General features: G+C 26.9%; 6 protein-coding genes across 25 annotated transcripts in view; 4 read left to right on the forward strand and 2 right to left on the reverse strand.

The window, feature by feature from the left end:
* The first annotated feature begins 349 nt into the window (after positions 1-349).
* Positions 350-4478, forward strand: LOC124422736 (probable proline--tRNA ligase, mitochondrial). 2 transcript variants are annotated; one of them, XM_046959590.1, is made up of 6 exons: positions 350-2547; positions 2701-2952; positions 3046-3307; positions 3455-3636; positions 3727-3939; positions 4044-4478. In XM_046959590.1, the coding sequence occupies exons 1-6, from the start codon at positions 2437-2439 to the stop codon at positions 4371-4373; spliced, it is 1350 nt and encodes a 449-aa protein (XP_046815546.1). In that variant the 5' UTR covers positions 350-2436; the 3' UTR covers positions 4374-4478. The 2 variants fall into 2 exon arrangements, with proteins under 2 accessions (XP_046815546.1, XP_046815547.1); XM_046959591.1 differs by having other exon boundaries at positions 350-2539.
* LOC124422735 (sulfite oxidase, mitochondrial) lies at positions 4383-7788 on the reverse strand. 3 transcript variants are annotated; one of them, XM_046959588.1, is made up of 7 exons: positions 6672-7788; positions 5955-6590; positions 5639-5807; positions 5449-5574; positions 5184-5376; positions 4878-5078; positions 4383-4815 (listed from the first exon to the last, which is right to left on the reverse strand). In XM_046959588.1, exons 1-7 carry the CDS (start codon positions 6710-6712, stop codon positions 4514-4516), a joined length of 1668 nt encoding a protein of 555 aa, XP_046815544.1. In that variant the 5' UTR covers positions 6713-7788; the 3' UTR covers positions 4383-4513. The 3 variants fall into 3 exon arrangements, with proteins under 3 accessions (XP_046815544.1, XP_046815543.1, XP_046815545.1); XM_046959587.1 differs by having other exon boundaries at positions 5639-5825; XM_046959589.1 differs by lacking the exon at positions 6672-7788 and having other exon boundaries at positions 5639-5825; positions 5955-6350; positions 6430-6550.
* Positions 7789-8316: 528 nt separating this feature from the next.
* Positions 8317-11220, forward strand: LOC124422456 (STAM-binding protein-like A). 3 transcript variants are annotated; one of them, XM_046958905.1, is made up of 9 exons: positions 8317-8886; positions 8990-9088; positions 9166-9387; positions 9463-9648; positions 9730-10033; positions 10129-10241; positions 10330-10432; positions 10498-10657; positions 10726-11220. In XM_046958905.1, the coding sequence occupies exons 1-8, from the start codon at positions 8744-8746 to the stop codon at positions 10561-10563; spliced, it is 1236 nt and encodes a 411-aa protein (XP_046814861.1). In that variant the 5' UTR covers positions 8317-8743; the 3' UTR covers positions 10564-10657; positions 10726-11220. The 3 variants fall into 3 exon arrangements, with proteins under 3 accessions (XP_046814861.1, XP_046814862.1, XP_046814860.1); XM_046958904.1 differs by having other exon boundaries at positions 8318-8886; positions 9727-10033; XM_046958906.1 differs by lacking the exon at positions 10726-11220 and having other exon boundaries at positions 9727-10033; positions 10356-10432; positions 10498-10632.
* A 2694-nt stretch (positions 11221-13914) lies between these two features.
* LOC124423127 lies at positions 13915-20301 on the forward strand. 3 transcript variants are annotated; one of them, XR_006942015.1, is made up of 9 exons: positions 13915-14351; positions 16971-17150; positions 17930-18157; positions 18259-18525; positions 18640-18840; positions 18962-19232; positions 19366-19438; positions 19537-19607; positions 20065-20301. XR_006942015.1 is itself a non-coding variant. In XM_046960551.1 (8 exons), exons 2-8 carry the CDS (start codon positions 17105-17107, stop codon positions 19540-19542), a joined length of 1092 nt encoding a protein of 363 aa, XP_046816507.1. In that variant the 5' UTR covers positions 13915-14412; positions 16971-17104; the 3' UTR covers positions 19543-20301. The 3 variants fall into 3 exon arrangements, 2 of the variants coding, with proteins under 2 accessions (XP_046816507.1, XP_046816506.1); XM_046960551.1 differs by having other exon boundaries at positions 13915-14412; positions 19537-20301; XM_046960550.1 differs by having other exon boundaries at positions 19537-20301.
* On the reverse strand, positions 15276-22063 carry LOC124423128 (CDGSH iron-sulfur domain-containing protein 2 homolog). Of its 3 annotated transcripts, none has more exons than XR_006942017.1 (5): positions 21903-22063; positions 21596-21690; positions 21148-21264; positions 20690-20860; positions 15276-16119 (listed from the first exon to the last, which is right to left on the reverse strand). XR_006942017.1 is itself a non-coding variant. In XM_046960553.1 (4 exons), exons 1-4 carry the CDS (start codon positions 21997-21999, stop codon positions 20774-20776), a joined length of 396 nt encoding a protein of 131 aa, XP_046816509.1. In that variant the 5' UTR covers positions 22000-22063; the 3' UTR covers positions 20494-20773. The 3 variants fall into 3 exon arrangements, 1 of the variants encoding a protein (XP_046816509.1); XR_006942016.1 differs by lacking the exon at positions 15276-16119 and adding an exon at positions 18581-18758; XM_046960553.1 differs by lacking the exon at positions 15276-16119 and having other exon boundaries at positions 20494-20860.
* A 907-nt stretch (positions 22064-22970) lies between these two features.
* The window catches only part of LOC124423125 (PH and SEC7 domain-containing protein-like), a 62516-nt gene continuing 62381 nt past the window's right edge, over positions 22971-23105 (forward strand). For all 11 annotated transcript variants that reach the window (XM_046960545.1, XM_046960543.1, XM_046960549.1 and 8 more), the window contains exon 1: positions 22971-23105. This exon is cut by the window's right edge. The gene's annotated coding sequence lies outside the window, so the exon portion shown is untranslated.

Genomic DNA, 23105 nt, shown 5'->3' on the forward strand with positions numbered 1-23105 from the left:
CAAAAAAAAAGAGAGAAAGAGAGAGAACGAAAAGAGGAAAGATAGAAAAAAACAGAAATAAAAAGAAGAAGCTATAAGATTAATTAAACGGACTAGGAATCGATTCTATCAGCTGTACACTTTGAATATTCTCACACGCACTCACGATCTTGAATAAAGAAAAAAAAAGGATAAAATAATAAAAAAATAATAAAAAAAAATAATAAAATAAACGACAAAAAAAGATATAAGCAAAAAAAATACATTCTTTTTTAGCGGTCAGAGATTGAGAGAGAGAGAGAGAGAGAGAGAGAGAACGAGAGAACGAGAGAGAGAGAGAATGAGAGAGAGAGTGAATGAAAGAGTCGCGTGTACGTGAGAAAAAGAGGGAGAGAGAAAGAGAGAGAGAGAGAGAGAGGGAGAGAGAGAGAGAGAGAGAGAGAGATAGCGAATGAGTCTGATAAGAGTGAAAGAGAGGGAGAAAAAGAGAGAGAAAGGTATCGCGGATTTACCACCGCTCGAATAGAGATTTAATGTTTGTAAGGGCAATAATATTGTAAATTTTTCGAGTACACTGTATTTGAATGTGTAAGTTGCATAAAAAAGACAGATTTTTTAGATATTGCACTATAATATTTATTATTCTAAGGTAAACGTCTACGGAGCCACGATCGGCCGCGCGCTTTTCGTTTGGTTCGTGTGATTTCTTAAGGATCGATTGAGAAATTAAGAAAGAAATTAAAGAATTAAAGATAAAGAAAAGAGAAAAATAAGAAAAGAGAAACAAAAAAGAAAGGTCGACGATCGATCGATTTGATGGATCGATCTTTTTCTTTTTTTTCTTTTCTTCTTCTTTTTCTTCTTCTTCTTCTTCTTCATCTTCTTCTTCTTCTTCTTAATTTCTTTATTCAATTTGCGGAAGAACAAATCCAATTGTTCTTTTGCATATATAAGGAAAAAATACTGATCGAGTTAAGATCACGCGGGCCTTACGAGCGCCGGATTATTTCGCGACGATTATAAATTAACATTATTAATGAAATGAGAATGAGAGCAAAACGAGATATGCATCGTTCTTTCCAATAAAAAAAAAAAAAATAAAAAAAAAAAAATAAAAAAAAAAGTAAATAAATAAAAAAAAGAATATGAGGAAGCAACATTTTTAGTGTTTACACTACGATTGATAAACGATTCTATTATTACATAATATTATATTAATAACAATATTATTACTGTAATGTTTGTTTTTGGTTATTAAAGTGTGTATATAGCAATATATTCTAGAAATGGTCCTCTAGTTCATTCTCTTCTTATATTTTTACACTTTTTCTTTTTGTTTCTTTTTTTCCCTATTGAAAAAACCATTCACGAACTTTCAATCATATTATATTAACAAAAGATTTGAATAAAATATGTATTACAAATACAATAGAAAAATATTGTTCCCATTATGGCGTCTATTGGTGCCTATTGGTGTTATAAACTTATATAGCTTATATCCCTTTTACACATAATTAAACGATTGGATTGGTGCGCGATATAATTATTTATATGTAGTAATAAATAGTAATAAATCTGACGAAAGTAAAAGAAGAAAAAAAAAAAAGAAAAGAAAAAACCACATACCAGATTATATTTTTCTCAAGATTAATCTTAATCTTGAAAAAGTATTTGTTAATGGACAAACTTTATAATTTTTTTTGTATTCAATTATATTTATACGAATATCTAAAGCGTAATTCAAGTAACTCGTAATTCGTTCGATAATATTTGCATCGAATTAGATTTCGATATATCACAAATAATAACAAACCAGATCTCACCACGTGGAGAGGTTGCTGCTTATGGAGATCCACGGATTGACAGTATCTCTACTTTAAAATCCACGTTCCGTAATATCAATCCTCAATATCTTTTCACTTCGGAAGCTTCAGACTAACTGGAGATACGTGAGATTCCACTTCCCGAATAGTTCCCATCGTTCGACAACGTCAGTTTCAGATATAATTGAATTATTAAGTACAACCGTTCGTGCTTTCTGATTTTCGAACAATAAAAAATGTAGTCCAAGGTAAGACTTTCATTCTCACACCGTATTTATTAAAGATTGTTTAAATAATTGAAAAATTATAATGAGCGAAATTATTAATCATTTAATTTGAATCGTACGTAAAATAAATATTATTTCAATTTTCTTTTCATTCATATATACACGAAAAAATGCGCCATTATTTATCGATTCACGATACTGTAAGATTACGTTGATTAACTCTCACATAGACTCATGACGGTAGAATCTATTTGAAGTATTATTCATTGACGAGCTTTTATATAAATGTAAATATACGAGACACTAGCGACCATACAACTATTGTCGGTTTTTCTAGTAACTTAATATAGCACGTCTATTTTGACGTTCAATTTATCGTATAATATTGTTTGTTTATAAAAGTAACAATGGCGAATGCAAAACTTAATAAAATAAACAGAGTATCTCAATTATTTCGTTCAATTCATGCTACGTTACCAAACACACTTGAAAAGACAGAACTTTCGAAAGGTTATGTGGTACATATTTTTATGTAATATATATATATATATATATATATATATATATATATATATATATATATATATATATGAGATATATGAGATATTTAATAATATATATTTTGTTTTTCATTTCTATATTTATTAATATTTAAGTGTGTATTGTTTTAGAATATGATCAATAACGGTATTATCAAATCAGTTAATAAAGGAATGCATGTATTGTTACCATTAGGATTACGAGTATTGAATAAACTTACAGCTCTTATTGATAAAGAAATGATAAACATTGGAGCACAGAAAATATTGTTACCTTCTTTAACATCAGTTAAATTATTAGAAAAGACTAATAGATATGAATCTGATAAAAATGAATTATTTAGTTTAACAGACAGATATAAAAAGAAATATATTCTTAGTCCAGTAAGTGCTTTAAAACATTTATATTTTATAATAATTCTAAATTGAATATTATGTTAGTTTTAATGTTTCAAACAGATATAAAATTCGTTGCAGACTTTTGAAGAAGCAGTATGTAATCTAATACATAATCTTGGCCCTTTATCTTCCAAAATATTACCCCTAAAATTATATCAAATTTCTAGTAAATGGAGAGACGAAATGAAACCACGTTTAGGTTTATTACGTAGCAGAGAATTTATTATGAAAGATTTGTATACCTTTAATGTCAATTTAGATGATGCTAAAGATACATATAATATTATATGCGAGGCTTACGATAAAATTTTTAATCAAATTGGAATAGAATATATAAAAGGTAATTTAATATATCTGTAAAAAGGATTTTTTTTAATTTTATAAAAAATTTCTTGATACATATATATATATATATATATATATATATATATATATATATATATATATATATCTCATATATCTCAATGATATTTAATTTTTTTTATAGCTATGGGTGATACAGGATCTATCGGTGGTTGTTTATCTCATGAGTATCAATATTTATCTGAAATTGGAGAAGATGTTATTCTGTCGTGTCAATCTTGCAACTATTATGTGAATAAAAATGTATCTAAGCAAACTGAATGTCCACGCTGTAGCAAAAAGTTACAAGCACATAATACTATTGAGGTATTTATTAGTGAGTTATTTATTAAAACATATAAAATTTAATTACTTATTCTTATATCAAAGTTTTATTACATTATCTTAAGTATTCAGGTTGGACATACTTTCCTCTTGGATACAAAGTATTCAAAACCATTAAATGCATTTTACATAGATAAAAATATAGAAAAACCTCTTGTAATGGGATGTTTTGGAATTGGCTTAAGTCGTATTATGGCTGCAGCAGTTGAAATTCTTTCAGTTAATGAAGAGTTAAGGTGGCCTAAAAGTTTGGCACCTTTTACAGTTTGTATCCTACCACCGAAGGTAATTTATTCAAAAAAAAAAAAAAAAAAAAAAAGAAAAGAAAAGAAATGCTAAAATTGATATCTCAATCGACATAAAATTATAATATTATATACATATTGTAGGAAGGAAGCAAACAAGAAGCTGCATCATCTTATATCGAACAGATATACAATATTTTATGTAAATTAGGTATAGACGCAATACTTGATGATAGAACAGATTTGACAATAGGTAAACGTTTACTGTATGTAAGAAACATTGGATATCCTTATGCTATAATCCTTGGTAAATCTGTAATATCAAAATCAATGTTTGAACTTTATGATGTTTATAACAACAAATATCATGATGTAACTTTAGAGGGTATAAGTGATTATTTTATGAACAATTACATTAGAGAATCTGACAATATTATGAACAATGACATTAGAGAATCTGTCAAAAGAAATTAGACCATAGCATTTTGATAGAAATTATTTTTTATAATAATTATTAATTAATAATACATGTATAATACAAAACAAGTATTAATTATTTCATAAAAATTAGAGAGACAATTTTGTATCTTATAATCATACTACTATGTCACGTATTAATTTAATTGTACTTTTACTCTGTGGTATGCATTACACAAGAAACCTCGTAAATTCCAAATATTTTTTACTGTTTCCGGTTGAACGTTATAAGACGAATCAACGGCTTTAGACCAAATCTCTACTTCCTTTAATTTTGTATCAACAGGAAGATTAATACTCCATAATGTCCAGCTCCAATGTCGACCTTCTTTAGCATTAAGATCCTGTTTTATGAGATCAGCAGTATGCCAAGTATTACCTTTATCACATGTTACATCAACTCTAATTATCTTCCGACCTCCACCTGACCATGCATATCCTGTGAAAATTATTTAAATAATAAAAAACTCATTCACATTTTTACTAACATAAACGTAATACCTTTAACATCTATTTTGCCATCTTTTATTTTGACTTGTTCTGATTGTTCTGGCTTACAAATAGCAGAAATGACAGGCATCTCTTGTATAGCTGGTGCTTTTGAAAAATCTACATTATCCCAATCAGTATTAGGAGAAAAAGCTTTATAATCACCTTGTTGCCATTGTGATTGACTCTCTATCTTAGAAATAATTATTTTGTCTGTGTAAAACAAAGAAAGAGAAAAAGAGAGAATGATAGTTGCATCCTTAGATATAAGAAAAAATTTTTATAAACATTTTCAATGAAATTCCTTCATCTACGTACCAAGCCATTTAACATTTCTCGCACCTACAACTCCTGGAACAATTACTCTAATTGGAAATCCATGATCTTTTGGTATAGGCTGCCCATTCATTTCATATGCCAATAATACATCTGCCCTAGGATCCATGGCTTTACTAATAGGAATACTTGCGCCATATGGCATTCCCGATGGATCTACATCATGACCTTCAAACTAATATGTTGAAAAAGATAAAAATGGAAAGCTATAAAAAAAAAATTGATATTTCTAAAAAAATATAAGTACCTGTACGTGATCATAATCTTCTTCATTTATTCCTAAATCTTTTAATATATCACACAAACGTGCTCCTGACCAAGTGGCATTACCAACAGCACCTACACCCCAACTGAGACCTTTTAATGGTTTTACCTATATATAAAAATATATTCATATGATTTTTAATTAAATTATATAAAATTTAATAAAGTAATACCTCTGCCATTTCTGAACGTCTATTTCCACCACACATTATAGCACTTGTCACTGTATATTTTGGATATTTCTTTATTCCTTCAAAATCTATAGTTTTTTTTGTATCTTCTTCTATAGCTATTTCTACTGTGTAAGTTTTTAAATCTATCTCAGGAACAGGTAGATGATTTCTAACATAAAAAAGATCTCTAAAATATAAAATTTTTTTTTTCTTTGTATTCTTATACAAAATAATTAGCATAACTATCTTTCCAAAACAATTCAATTGATCAATTGTAAAGGATTCAAAAAGAAGTATTAATAATGTTTATACTTACGCCGGTGTATTAAAGCTTTCAATTAATAAAGAAGACGGTGTTTCTGCACAAAATGGCTTATGACCATTGATCTTTAAAGCTCTATGTCGAGAAGGTTCTTTCGCATATGGATCATTTAAATCGCTAATATTAGACTTGGCATCTGTTTTAGATATATTACCAATTCTCATAGATTCTAAAAGAGCGTATATTTCTGGTGTATTATGATTAGCAAAAATCAACCAAAATGGTTCTATCGAGCTTCCAGCTGCCATCATGATTTTAGAAGAACCACCAGGATGTTGCTCGACAAAATTCGTAATATCATATACGCCTTCTTTATAAGTTACCCAAATATGATTTTCTTTATTATAATGTTTTCCCACTTCTTCTAACGTATAAGTTTTAAGATCTTTTCTTAAATTTCCACATTCAATATCGTTAGTTTGTTTAAATGTCTGTATTTGTTTTTGGGATAAATTATAAAAATATATACCTAAAAGTGAACCAGTTATCACAAAACCGATTACATATTTTATGTTAAAGTAATTTTTAAATTCTTTTTCATTTGCATATGTTTTGTCTTTTTGATGAAAGGTATGCTTATAAGCATTAACTTGATCAGTTAAAAATAATCTAGACAATATTATTTCAGATCTGAAAAAAGAAATGAATAATAATTATCAAATGAAAAATTTAAATATAGAATGAAAACAAAAGAAATTAAAGAATCAATACCTTCGTCTTGCATTATAAAAAAACTTTGAGTGTAGTATCATAATGAAAAGAAATAAAAACGAAAGTGTTTTAACATCTGATATATTTCAATTGACAATAACTTGAAACTTTTATTTTATTAATATTACACGATTATCGAATAAAAACACTTTACGTATGTTTAAAATAAAGGTCAATAATATTTCAGATATATCCTTATCTGTGATTCATGAAACTGTTTATTCGTTATTATTTAAAAAGAAAAAAAAAATATTTGGTTTCAGCATATCTACATTTATACGTTATAACCGTGAAACCGTGAAGTATTATAAAGTTATCATATTATCGATTTCTTCATACAAATAATTGATTAAATACGTAATAATTTTTTTTTCCATATACACTCACAAATACATAGAGAATACTATTAACCAACACATAGTAAATCAGCTGTTTTATTCGCAGTTTGTACGTGTACACTTCGTTAGAATATTCCCGAGATATTAATTTTAAGTATTAAGTAACAAAAAGAAAAAAATAATCTATAAAGGATCGATCGAATTATCACACTGATAACGAGAATCAATGTATTCTGAGATAAATATAAAATATTTTGAATTTTGAATAAATCCAGGTGATATGAATCCAACGCAAAGGTCACATTCTATTGGTCTATTGATTTACAATGATGAAAAATGATTGGCTCGTTAGAAATAATAAAGAGATAACAAATTTGCGAGCCAATCCAATTAGAAAGTATTTACAACTTTTTTTTTTTTCTTTTTTTCTCTTTAATTCTCACTGATACATTAACTCAGTTTTTAATAATAAATTCTGATTCTACCGACCAGGGTTACACAATAGATTTCTATATTACCAATCGATACGTGTTATGTATAACATAAATATCATTTGATTTTTTCAAGTAATATAATTTTGTTATTAATTTATTCAATTCTTAGAGCACTTTTGTTACAATGTAGTAGTCGTTCTTTAGAAAAATCAATAAAAGTAACGAAAGTTAATTGATTTCTTCGAATGATGAGCTAGAAAATATAAATTACAGAGAGCTTCTAAAAATATACTATTGAATCGACATTACAAAGAAAAACACGTCGATATAGAGACCGAACATAATGGAGTAAAAAGAAATGAGTAATACCATATATAGTAATAAGAAAAACAAAAACCCCTTGCCATCTATATCGATTATCGATAAAAAAAAAAGTCTCGTCGTCCATATTGGTTACTCTTATTAAAACGGGACTTTCGTTACCGATAATGGTTATTCGTAATCAAAAACAATTGCCTTTTTTAATAACGATTATTGATTTTTTCGAAATATTTCTGCATAATTAAATAACAATTGATTTTCATAAAAACAAAATAAAAAAAAATAAAAAAAAAAATAAAAAAAAGAAATAAATAAATAAATTTTTTTTTTTTTTTTAACTTTTTTTATGAAAATATTTTCAAAATAATTAGTTTTTAATCTCTGAAGAAAAATAAATATTATTATTCGTTATTTATCTTCGGTATTTGTCAATCTGTTATCAACAGCGCTTACTATTTATTTTTATCTAGGTATTGTTGGTAACGTTCTATGTGACGTTTTAATGACAAAGAAACAACTAAAAAAAAACTAAGTTTGTTGCGCGCGCTTGTCAGATCTATATTATATTTTCTCTATGCCCCTTGATAACAGACGCTGGCAATATCATTCAATTTATCTGAACTTATCAGAGAGTTTACGTATTTCTTCAATTGTGTCGAACGTTTATCTCACTGATTATATTTTCCAGATATCTTCATCGACATAATGAACGTCATTATCGTTTTCAAATATTTTTATTTCAATATATTAAACGATTACATTTTATAGCAGTTGTCTCATATAACTATCTTGTCATTTTAAATATATTTATATATAATTAATTTTCTCTTTTTTCTTCTTTTATTTTATTTTATTAATCCTTTATTTTCTTTTTTTTTTTTTTTTTTCTTTTTCTTTTTTCTCTATAATTTCATTCTACGATCATATTCCTTTAATATACATTGATGTGTTCTTTTTAAACTAACGTAACCTTTTTAAAATGAAGAGGAATAAATCAGAAAGTAAGCACACAGGACAGTATCTCTATAAAGAGATGGGAATAAAGGATCCAGAAACACGTTTGAAAGAACTCTCTGAGAAAGCTTCTAAAGTGACAATAAATCATAACATTCCGCCTCATAGGTATTTTGAATAATAAAAAGTTATATCTAGTAAAACTATAGTTTTATTCTCTTATAAATTTGTATATGTATTGTTTATATATTTGTATATGATTTTTTTTTAGATATTATCGTTCTGGAATACAAATGATCAGACAAGCTGATGTATATGTCAAGGAGAAAAACTACGAAGAAGCATATTGTTTATTTCTGAAGTTTATAACGTAAGATTTTGTACATATTATTGAATATTATAATTAAAAAGATATTTCATTGATTTAGGAGAATACTTTTTTTTTAGACTTTTTGTAGAAAAAATGCAGCATCATCAAATGTATCATGTGGTAACGGCAAAAGATAAAGCAATAAATAAGCAAAAATTGCGAGAAGTTATTCCAAAAGCAGAGGAATTAAAGAAACAATTATTGAAACAGTATCAAAATCAATTGGATAAAGATTTGGAAGATGCGAAAAAAGCTGAAAAAGCAAATGCAGAGAGATTAAAACAGGAAGAAGAACAGAGGTATAATTAATATATTTTATTTTTATCTAATGAATTTATTATCATGTATATTAATATATTTTATCATTTATATAGATTAAAAGAAGAAGAGGAAAGAAAAAATAAATTGGCAGCATTAGAGGCTGTAAAAGCTGCTAAGATTGCTGCAAGTACATTCTTTGTAACAACTGATGATACAAAATCTATAAAGTTGCCTACACCAACCCTTAAGCCACCAACAAGTTTACCTGTAGCTAGTAGAGCTCAATCTTTAAAGGATAAGTAAGTTTCATTTCTATGTACATAAATATACATATGTAGCATTTTAAACAGTTTTATCATATCAAATATATTTATTAGCAGTATACCTACGGTGGATCGTTCAACAAAGCCTACCATACTTTTGAATGATAGTGGCCAATTACGTGATATTGTTTTGCCTAGCAAACTGATAGAAAATTTTCTTGCTCTAGCATTTAGTAACACGGCAAATAATAAAGAAACCTGTGGCATACTAACAGGAAAATTGGAACAAAATAAATTGTTGATCACTCATTTATTAATACCGCAACAAACAGGTTCTCCTGATTCTTGTTTAACACTCAATGAAGAGGATATTTTTGATTTTCAAGATCATCATAATTTAATTACTCTTGGATGGATACATGTATGTATATTTGTATAAAATACAATATTAATAATATTTTGATATATGTAATTAATAATATTTTAATAAAAAATAAAAATTTTACTGATTCATAGACGCATCCTACTCAAACCGCTTTTCTATCTAGTGTGGATCTACATACTCATTGTTCTTATCAACTCATGATGGCAGAGGCAATTGCTATTGTTTGTGCACCCAAATATGATGAGTAAGCAAATGAAATTTTATTATAAATTATATCTTTTAATTCTCTTTTCTACATAAATATTTTTATAATATCTAATATGTTTATGTAGGACAGCTTTTTTTATTTTGACTCCAGAATATGGTTTAGATTATATAGCTAATTGTAGAGAGACTGGTTTTCATCCTCATCCAACAGAGCCTCCGCTTTATATGGTATGTGAATGAACTAACTATTATTTTCATATATAATAATTTTTATATTTTTATTTCACTTTTAGAAAGCAAAACATTGTAAGCTAAATCCAAATGCACCTGTGGAAGTAATAGATTTAAGAAGAAAATGACATCTTTGAATTGTTCAAAATCAAATTTAACGTATACAAATACGTTTCGATAAATTACTGCAAGATTACAAATTGTACCATCTTAAAAGATCATGTAGGTATTTTCTTTTTTGTTTGATATCTTTTATGTTCATTCATTGATATAAATTTTTATTGTTAAAGGTGTATCAAAGTGATTGATATACAGACAGCTTTCAATGTGATGATGTATTGAACACTGACTTCTTAACTATCTCTGAAATATTATTGCTCTACTTTGAGCATTAAACATAAAAAATTAATTAATATTTTTCATGATAAACGATAAAATGAATATTATCAAATTATAGTCAGTCCAAAAAGTGCATTTATAATATAGAATATCAACAATAATATCGAAATTAAACGAGTAATCTTCAAATAACTTTGCTGTAGTGAAAAATGAACTTAAATTTTTTATAAACATTGTTCTCTCCATATAAAGCTTTATCTATATATACACATAAGTTTACTGTGCCTTTGGGAGAAAAAAAAAATAATGGTGTTCATAGCGCTTTATATTAATTTCTATATCTATAACCAAATATCATCTTATAAGTAGTATCAATAATTATTTTTTAACTCATTAAAAAATACTTATATCGCAATTAGCAAAACACTACTACTTATGATTTAAAATGAATAATTCATTAAAAAAAAAAAAGAAAATGCAATGTCACGTATGTTAAAAACCATAATTTAAAGTATTTACGCACTCACTCCTACATTTTTGTATTATCGTAAAGACTATATTATCATATAGAATTGTACTTTAAGAATATGCTATAAAATATCTTGTGCTTTAGCTTGGAGATGTCTAAACTTTTTATTTAAAAGATTTTATTTATTTAAAGCTTAATGGAATAGCAATAATGAAAGAAGTGCTTTTGTTTTAAAAGTTTAGACAACTTTGTGTATATATATATATTAATTATATATAATATATATATATATATATATATATATATATATATATATATATATATATTAAATTTATATATATATATATAAATTTATAATATATACTTAAATATATTTAAGAATCTGCAATATTTATTTATTCGTTTGTAATAAAAACAAAAAAATATAATTAATATAACGTCTTACAATGTGAGCCTAAAATTATAAACGTTACAATCGAAAGCGTTCTATCATGATATAGTTTGGAGATGTCTAAACTTTTTATTTAAAGGATTTTATTTATTTAAAGTTTAATGGAATAGCAATAATGAAAAAGTGCTTTTGTTTTAAAAGTTTAGACAACTTTATGTATATATATATATATATATATATATACAAATTTATAATATATACCTAAATATATTTAGGAATCTGCAATATTTATTTATTTATTTGTAATAAAAAAAAATATAATTAATATAACGTCTTACAATGCGAGCCTAAAATTATAAACATTACAATCGAAAGTGTTCTATCATAATCTAACGTATAAACAATAACATCATAAACGATAAATAAATATATATATATTTATTTATTTATTTGTCGCATGTATATATATATGCGTATAATCATTGAATATACTCGGATCATTATTTTAGTATAATTATAAAAAAAAAAGTAATTGATCAATTAAATCTAAAATGTAATAATAAATATATATATATATATATTTATTTATTTATTTATATATATATATATATATATATATATATATATATATACCAGGGAAGATGGTTCTCTTTCTTTATTTTATATTTTTCCAACAATAAGATGAAAAAAAAATGGCATTGCCCAAAAGGTCCAGACTACTATTATCCATGCGTTTCGTGAGAATGCCGGACTCTTTCTGTTCCCGGATAATATCTACTTTCTTTGATAAATACAAAGCAATAAAACGACGTTTCGGTTCCCATTCACTTCTTGCACATATATCGAATTACTTACCTAAGTACTTTGAGGGGTTTCACGCTTAATAAGATTTCATCTGTAGCAGGGTCAATCTATTACCACGCAGTACATATACATATATATATATATATATATATATACATACACCACGTATATTCAATTTGAAAATTTAATATAACATTGATATCAATTATCTTACAATATCTTTTTATGATAAAAAAAAATATTTTCATATACTTTTCTGCCAATTATTTCAAATTCCTCATCATCATATAATATTAAATTAATAATCATAGATGAAAGTTTTGAGGAAGAATTTATTATTACGAAGCGAAACCATAGATATTTTTCTATCCTTAAGTGAATACGTTCTAGTTCGATCAAACGTATCAATTTTACATAGAACAGTGAAAGGAAAACGAGGGCATAGCGTTAACATATTTCTTGTCAGTATGTAAACCGGAATCTTAAAAGAATCATCTATATAGCACTGACAATCTATGTGTGAGGCTGATTAATGAAATTCATTGAATGGAGCATCTACGTGGTAGTCTATTTCTTAAAATGAAAGATGACGTATTTCAAAGTCTCCAGGGTCTCCAATTCAAATGCATTTCCATGATGACGCAGTGTTGCGTTCCATAGAACCTATAACTAGTATACATACATACACACACATACATGTATATATATATATATATATATATATATATATATATATATGTACATATGTGCTATTTATAGCTCAGTAAAAAAAAAGAAAAAACAGAACACACCCTCCTCTTTTTTTTGTCAACTACTTTGCATTCGCCCTACTAAATCATTCTTTCTTTCTCCCTCCATATAGATTTACCTTACTAAGCAATCCACCATTTTGAAAAAGAAAAGGCGGGAAGGATAAATAGTTTGAATTTTCTTCGTACGTGATATGACGTGATTATAATATTGCGTTACGTAGCAAGAAATATATATATATATATACAATTACACTCGTCAGTTTGCAACGGAACGCAATATTATTTCTTGAAAAATGAGAATAAAGAATAACTTTTGGTCATTTGATGTCGTAAGTTTTAAAATTTATTTCGTCATGATTCGAAACAACACTTTGATCGAATGAAAATTACGAAAAATATATGTATATATGTATATTATTTTACAATACAATAAATATACATAATACATACGTGTACTTACAATATAAAACATATTACTTTTATATTATATTTTTTATATATTATATTTTTTATTTATAATACATAATTACATAAATAATAGTAATAAATATAAATTTCTAACATTATATATAATTTATAAATACAAAAATATTTAGTTAAATAAATAAATTTAATAAATAAATATTTAATATATATATATTATTTATTATACGTATTTAAAAAAAATAAGAAATATATATATATATATATATTAATTATTTTATTAAAAAATTTCATCTTGTAATTTCTTAACAATTTATTAAGATCGCGTGTACGGGAAATACGTTCAGAAAAGAAATCCCAAAGGTGTATAATAGTGTGTGTGTGTGTGTATGTCTGTTTGTTGTGTGAGAGTACAATATCACAGATTCGAACCATGGATGTATTTGTGTATCTGTGTAAGTATACAACAAACCAATAAAACGTCGTATAACATTCTCTCTCCCTCCTTCTCCCATTCTATCCTGTCGACGTTACGACGTTCATACTCCCGTGGTTTTCCGACGTTCAGTTTGCGATTGCTTTTGCATCGAGAAAGACGTTCTGCTGTTATTAGGTATATCCTCGTCGAAACTTTTTATACGGAGTTATGTTACGGAATAACACGTGAGGAGTGGAATCTACATCAAGTTATATATATATATATGTATATATATATATATATATATAATTATTTACACGGTTTGTACTTCCATGAATACTTTAAACCAGGAAGTAAGAAATCTTTTCTTTTTTTTAAGAAGTAAGAATTTAATTTTTTTTTTTTTCTACAATATATTTTTTTATCTCTTTGGTTAGATATCTCTATGTGTGTGTATACGTGTGCGGGAAAGGGAGGAGGGAGGTATGTGTGGTGTGTGCACGTACATGCGAATGACGCATGTTGTGTCCTTTGTTACGATTATATACTAATGATTTATTTATTCATTAATATTCAGAAATATTTCATTGATAAATGCTTATTATCTATTTCTTTCTTTTTATTTTCTTATTGAAAAAAAAAATTTGTTTTTAATATGGCTGCACGTATGTACGTATATATATATATATATATATATATATATATATGCATACGAACGAAATAGTTCCGTTTGTGACTCAGTATCAGGTGTATAAGATGATCACGAAATGTTTTTATTTTTATTTTTATTTTCTCTTTGTTCGTATATTTCATTTTCTTTTTCTTTTTCTATTCTTTCCTCCTCTTTCCTTTGTACATTTTCAAATTTGCGCGCGTTTCTTTTGTTTGCCTTTCTCCCGTACTTTCTTCCTTTCTCTTTTAAAATAGGTTCGTAAATTTCCGTATAAAATTAGAATGCTTTGTCCCTTTGTATGTGATGACGTCTATATGTAATATAGTATGTGTGTATCTACACGTGTGTTTGTTTATGATGGAAAAAATTCCGTGCGTGAATTATGGTGTATGATGATTTATTTCCCTCCTTTTTTTTCCCCCCACGAAATATCGAAATTATACGTACACATATGATCAAAAAAAGGAAATATATATACACATGTGTGTGTGTGTGTGTATGCGCGCATGTATGTTTAATATGTCGAATTATTAAATTATGACAAAAAAAAGTTCGTCAAAAAGAAAAAAGATTGTTTTTTTTTTCTTTTTTTTTTTTTTTTTTTCTTTTTTTTTTTAGGTTAAATGAATTATTTACATTGAAAGATCGCAATAAACGTAAGATTATCGTGACGTTCGTCATATAAACTGTAAAGAAAAATATTTCCAACGGAGGAGAATATAAAATTATTCATAAAAAATAATGTTATACGAAAGAAAATATAAAATAGTTTTGTGTGAATAAGTTTTACGTAATCGCGCACGTTAAAACTACTCGAATAGCGCGCGCAAGGCACGTGCTTTTTAAAGATTTCTAAAGTGATCGTAGATATTAATAAGAAAATATTAGCTTTTAATAAACGGCGTACTATGTATAGTTTTAATACGAAATTGTAATTTTTCACAGTCACTTATTTATTTTTAAAATATGTAAATATAACTTTTCATCTCTCTCTCTCTCTCTCTCTCTCTCTCTCTCTCTCTCTCTCTCTCTCTCTCTCTCTCTCTCTCTCTCTCTCTCTCTCTCTCTCTCTCTCTCTCTCTCTCTCTCTTTATTTTAATCAGTATATACTGAATTTACTATAGAGAAAAAATAAAGATGACGATATACATACACATTCATACATGCGTGTGCGTATGTGTATGCGCGCGCACGCGCGCTCGCGCGCGTGTGTGTGTGTGTGTAGAAGATAAAGAATATTTCAATGATACTTAAATGACTGTTATCAGTTATTTGGGCAATAATATATTATCTCCTTTTATAATAATCTCATCAAGTATTTTTTTTGATAAAGGGACAATTATATTTCTTTCTATTAATTATATTTTCTCCTTTTCTATTATCCTTTTCTTTTATATTTTTAAATTTCTATTAATCTGAAAATAAAAAAATAAATAAATAAATAAAAAATTAAAAAAAATATAATAAGTAAAATAAATAAATAAATCAAAATAACATAAAATAAAAAGAACAATATATTTTTCTTAATTATAAACTTTTTGAATAACTTTTAATATTGTTCATATATTATATCATCATATATGAATACTTAAACATATTCGATATTATATAATTTGTTTTAATATTAAACATCATCACAATATTAAAGGACATTGTTATTGATAATGGAATTATTAAGGAAAAAAAAAATAAATAAATAAATAAAGAGAAGGTAGAAAGGGAAATATGAGAATGCAGTTAGTTGATGCAACTATTTAGATGGAACATAGACCAGCATAATTCGTTATTAATAAATACAGATCGATCGTATGACCGCGACCTCGAAGGTGTATATACTACCGTTATTTCCCGCTGAAATAACGCAAGAAGCAAAAAAAAAAAAGAAAAAAAGAAAAATTAGCCAAATGTAAATGTATTTTTTAAGGAGAAAAGAAAATCATGCTTACTCTTTATGTAATATAATAAAATATATTCAGTATTTTTTACTAAAAATTATTTAGATAAATACATATAATATACATACATATATATATATATATATACAAATGTTCTAATAAATTTCTAGTAAAAAACACTAAAAATTCTAATATTACGCAAATTAAATAGTTACTGGCAGATAATAGTTAAGATGATCTCCATTTTGTATAGTATTTATGTATATAATATATATATATATTATATTTATTATTTTGTTTTTCTTTTATATTTATATTTTTTATTTTTGTTTTTTAAATACAAACATTATATATATACATATTGATTACAGGATTCGAACGTAGTAAATAGCCGTCTGATAAAGCTAGAAACTAAGGAGAGATCATAGTTCATCATTATCATCGAAAAGTTTCTTTTCGTTATTGATCGAGAGAACTTTTGGACCATCAAACGAATTGGACAAACATGTATCAATTATCGTTGAAGATTTTACTTGCTGTATTGTTATTTGGTAAGATAGATGGTTTCGATTAAACGAAAAGGAAAAGGAAATTGAAGTATTTATTTTTCTTATTTGATATTTTGAATAAAGAGAATTCAAAATGCGTTTTTTTTTTTTTTTTTACAAAACTAACGAGACAACAACAATCTTATAGATTTGTTCGATAAGAATGTTCATAATTAATAGTTTTGATTTTACGATATAAGAATCGAAATATTTTTTTTTCTTTTTCTTTCTCTTTTCCACATTCGGTAAATGAACAAAAAAATTTTCATATAAATTTTTCATAAATCGAAGCAAGAATATCGCATATATTTCTTGATCATTCTCTTTTATAATCGCATACGATACATTGATTCTAAAGAATTCTGAACACATCCTTCGATCATTCTTATAAACAGATAAAAACATTTTTGTATGATAAAAAGCTGTAGAGTTTTTGTAGTTATAACAATAAAGAAAAAAAAAATGTTTAACGATTTCGCAACATACGATTGAAACGTTAGATGTAAATTAGATGGTAATTTTAAATGAACAATAAACGTACATTAGAAGGAACGATAAAAACAGATCGTGTGAAAGACGGATCATAATAACATCTTTTTCTTTTTTTTTTCTCTCTCTCTCTCTCTCTCTCTCTCTCTCTCTTTACGAATAGAATTGTTCTCGTGTCTTCTTTTATCAATTAAATTCAACTCCTGCATTAATCAAATTCAATTCCTACCAATTAATTTTTACTACCACATTATCTAAGTTTTCTTTTTCTTCTTTTTATTCTTCTTCTTTAGAGAACCTAGCATTTACGGTTTCCATTGAAGAATTCAATATCCCAAAGAATCACTCGAAAGAATTGGAAAATATTTTAGCTGATGTAGGAAATACAAATGATACGGATAAACAGCAAACGGATCAAATAAATCAGGCAGATTTTCATCAGAAGGATTTTTTTAATGACAATAAAAGAAATTCGACGATCGTCGAGAAAGAAAATCAAAAAACGTCATTGAATGAAAAGGGTATGCAATGCGATAAACCGATAAAAAAAAAGAAAAAAGAAAAAAAAATTCTCAACTGAATGAATATCATCTATAAAATTCTTTTTATCTTATCAAAATAGCACCAACAAAGGAATTATCCCCGACGTTGCAGAGTGCAAGCGAATTGCCGATTGCGCTGAATCATACTGATCAAAACATTACGAAACGACCAGTCGAAGAGACGACGCTAATTAATGGGGTAACTGAGAGTCAAAAATCAAATGATTTTGTCGGCGAACAAAAGAATTTGAATCAATGTTGCGTAACTCCACTCGACGAAGAAGATGTTACAACCATCAAAACGATGCAACAAGAAAACACTAATTCGTTCATTAACACTACCTCAGGTTAATGAAATTTTCTAATTGTATAATGACATTTGGATTGAATCGATGAACGAGATAGGGGTTGATCATTTCTTTTTATTTTATTTTATTTATTTTTTCTTTTTTAATTTACAGAAATTACACCGACGACCACAAAAAGAAGCGTCACGATCACTCCAAAGGATGTTGTTTCACCAAAAATTACTCCAGCGTCCATTGACGTGAATGACACAAAAAAGGCCGGCGATTTAAACCTACAATTAAAACCTACGATATACGAAACAGTTCCTTCTGAATTGATTAATGCGACAATAGAAACTAGCACGATATCATTGAGTACGTCAAAATAATTCGATTTTTATTTTTGTTCTCATATTGACACTTATTTTTAAATGATACGAAACATATGTGTGTGAGTGTGTGTGTGTATATACAAACGAGATTATTATTTTTCTAGAATCCTCCGAGATAACAACCACCGTATCCTCCAATATAACCACCGTGTTAACCTCTAAGAACGATCAAGTAAAAGTTAGAAACGATACTGTGATGTTAAAGAAGGAGAAAGAAGTAGAACACGAAGGATTAAGTCTGAAAGAATCTATCAGTAAAGAAGATACCAGTGGAAGTATGCCACCTGGTATTATTGCATTGGTAACAACTATTACGTTTGCTGTTGCGATCATTATTGGATATATCAGTATGGTTATCTGGAAGCAATATCTCGAGTAAGAGCAATATGATTCATATATATATATAGATGCATATCAGTACATCTTATCTTAGAGATAATTTGAATTATTTATATTCATAATAATCTTTTCATTCTTTTCTTATCAATCTTTTTTTTGTCTTTTTTAGACGCAAATACGGGCGTCGAGAATTATTGGTGAACGAGTTGGAATTCGATACGAACGATTTGAGACATTTTGAGGTACTGTTATAAAATATGTATATTATTTTTTCTTTTTTTTTTTTTTTTTTGCTTTCCTCTTATTGTAAACGAATTTCTTATGTATTACTTTTTTGTAGCTCTGACTTTGGAAAAACAAGGATGGTATATCGTCTGATGTATGCCCCCTGAGTCATACACAGATCACGAGGTAACTCACGATTCGTATTATAAATTTCGTGAGATAAAGAAAATTTTGAAAATCTGTGATATCGCGCGTGTGTGTGTGTGTGTATGTGTATATATATACAATATATATATATATATATATATATATATATATATATATGTATGTATGTATGTATGTATGTATGTATGTATGTATGTTTATGTATATATATAAAAAACCGATTTTTGTGTAGAATCTAATCGGTTTGTTGTAACAAATGTATTATTACATTTGAATATTTTCGTATTTTACTATTTCCTACGTAAGTTATAACGTGTGTTCCTACATAAAATCATATCACTTTAAGGAAAGATTTTATTTTTATCGTATTATTAAAATACTGACGTGTTAGAAGTAGAAAGTAATGATTATAAATTTAAGAAAATTATTCCGTATATATACAAACAGTTTCATATATTAATTATTATATTACATGCAGGACACTAACAAGACAACGAGTGAATATTTCATATGAATGATAGGTGTTAGAATTATATGATTAATGAATATCATGATCATTACTTTAAAAGCATAACTGTGTAATCAATGATATATAATATTAAGAAAGACAATAGTATTTATGCTACCGATGAAAACTATTTGTTTTTTTCTGTAGCATGCTTCATAAGTGTATATATTTCAAAGATAATAATAAACAATGTATGTTATTTTTTTATATAAGATACATTTTATTTAAACTGTTACCCAAATATTATGCAAATCATTAAATTTATATATATATATATATATGTACATACATGCTTTACGGATTAAGACAATTTTTTTAAGAAAGCGCAATTTATAATTAAAATTTATACAAATAATATATATATAATTTTAAATTGGTATATCCAAGAATAACAATCTGTTCCTCTTACTCTCTCTTTCTCTCTGTATATTTATTTATAAATTATTTTCGGTATTTTTTCAACAATCAGGTAAATAACATGCATACCTTATTTCTTGATAATTAATCATTTCTATAAATCCTTGGTAATACAATAATGCACTATCTACAGAAAAACATGGAATAGTTTATGATACATGAAATAATTATTCCATACCTTTAAGAATTACTTTTCCCTAAACGTATAAAACAGTATAGTGTATTTGTGTCAACCGGTATTTAAATAACAGACAGCTTGCATTTATTTCTCTTTCTTCACGACCAATGGACCAACATTGTCGTTGACCTCTTTATTGAATGGTCCATGAGATCCATCACAGTATGGCCACTGTAATAAGAAAACATTTGTTATTTTTTTTAAATCTCTAATTTTTTATTGACTTTTATATATACTTTTTTTCTATGATACACTTAAAAGCTTTTTCCAAATATATCATAAAATAATAACTTATAGATAAAGAATCTTATTATACTTGTTATATAACACTAGTTTCATAACTAGAATTCTTGGATGAATATAAACTAGGTCATATATAAAAGTTGCTCTTTATATACAGAACGTATAATTTTAGTTAGTCTATACATAATATCAAAAACATTGTCAGAAAAACTTACATTTTTAGACCTCCAGCAACGGCAGAAAACTGCCTTCTCTGTTATATCTTCGACGTCAATGATATCTACTACTTTATTAACATCTTTCTTAATAGAAGGATTTACTATACCACATGGCTAAAACAAAAAATATATAAATCGAATATAACTAACGTTATTTATTAGCAATAATATTTTATAAAGTTATCATACGCAAGAACAATAAAAAGATAAACATACATGGTATTTAACGAATTAACATAGGTTATATAAAAATAATATAGAAATAAAGAAACATCATTAAATTTCATTCGTTATATATATATGAAAATTTTTATCTTGTGAATAATTTAAAGAATAGAAAGTAAAAACGAGGTTACGTAATCGATATAACTAAAATGATACTGGTTACGTAGAAAATATTGTCGTAATATCTTTTTTATAAGTTTGTAACAAGTAGATTACTTACTTTCGGTCTGCCATGAGGACAAAACGCTTTGTACGACATATAACCAATGCCTGCCAATAAAGCGGTTGGTGGAATTAATGATGCCCAATCGGTCACTATGAAATAAATATATAAAATCTTGAATTACGTTCTTCTTCTTTTTTTTTCTTTTCTATTTTTTTTTTTCACTCATAATAGTACAATTACGTTCGACACGAGCAATACCTTACTGCACAGTCACTCTTACGAAATTCCTTTTTAATTAACGAAAGACATATGATAGACTAAACGAAGTAATAAAATTAATCAAGTAATTAATATTACTTACCACCGAGTCGAAACCATCCTCCTATCGTATCTGGAATCGGTAATCCAGCTAAATAATTTGGTAATGATACTTTCACAAGACGAGCTATTGGCTCCATATTTGCTTTCGCTACTGACGAAGTCAAGTCACGGGATGACAATTCGAACGGCACCACTAAGATAATAACTATGAGAAAATATCTTTATCTCGTACGTTTTTTAATGAACGGCAGATAATAAAAAACTACTCAAGTATTAGAGAAAATTTATATATTTTTCACTTAATACTTTTTATTGTTAATTATGTCGTATTACGAAAGACGACAATATCGTGTTAGTAAAATTTGATAATTATCGAACGTCGTAAATATTATTACTTTAAAATCGATTATTAGTTGAATAGAAATTCGATTGATTCTAATTTTTCGTTCAAATCCCTATTGCGTATTTGTTAAAAGTAAAATAACAACGATTTTATCAACGAATATGATTGATAACAATAATAATAATAATGATAATAATAATAATAATAATAATAATAATAATATAAACGAAATTACGAGATGAAGACGCGCGGTAGGAATCGACAGAATTCAAATTGTCGATCACATAATACTGTTACGTCGTTGGTCGTGCTATATAACAATACGTTTGTTTTCCTTCACAGGAATATCGTTGGTTGGCTAAAGTAACTACATTAAAGGAGAGAAGGAAGAGAAAAAGGAGAAAAAAGAAAGAGAGAGAAAGAGAGAAAGAGAATGAGAGAATGAGAGAATGAGAGAGTAGAGAGAGACTGAGAGAGAGAGAGAGAGAGAGAGAGAAAAAGAGAAGAGAATATTTCCTAGAACATGATATACGCGAATGGATAACGAGGTAAAGGATAGAGGACTAGAAGACGAGGTTTAAAATAAATAATAGAAAAAGAAATTATAGAAAGGAGAAGATTTATAAATCAAAATGTCTCCAAGCGAATTGGTTTTAATTCGAAATGAGAGAGAGTATTACTCGATTGAGTAACGTAGTAAGTTGAGTGGGTTAGCATGGTGGGGGAAGAAGGAAGGTAGGCCGCCTTTCTAGTGGCGCCATCGTACAGTCGCAAGCCGGTCGCCGGGCAGGGTGGAGGTGTGCTCGCTTATATTTTTCTCATACATATATATGTGTATATATATATATATATGACAAATACATACTTGCATACATATCTACATATAAAATATATATATAT

The sequence above is a fragment of the Vespa crabro genome, chromosome 3 (genome assembly GCF_910589235.1).
Source record: "Vespa crabro chromosome 3, iyVesCrab1.2, whole genome shotgun sequence".
In the NCBI taxonomy this organism is placed as follows: domain Eukaryota; kingdom Metazoa; phylum Arthropoda; class Insecta; order Hymenoptera; family Vespidae; genus Vespa; species Vespa crabro.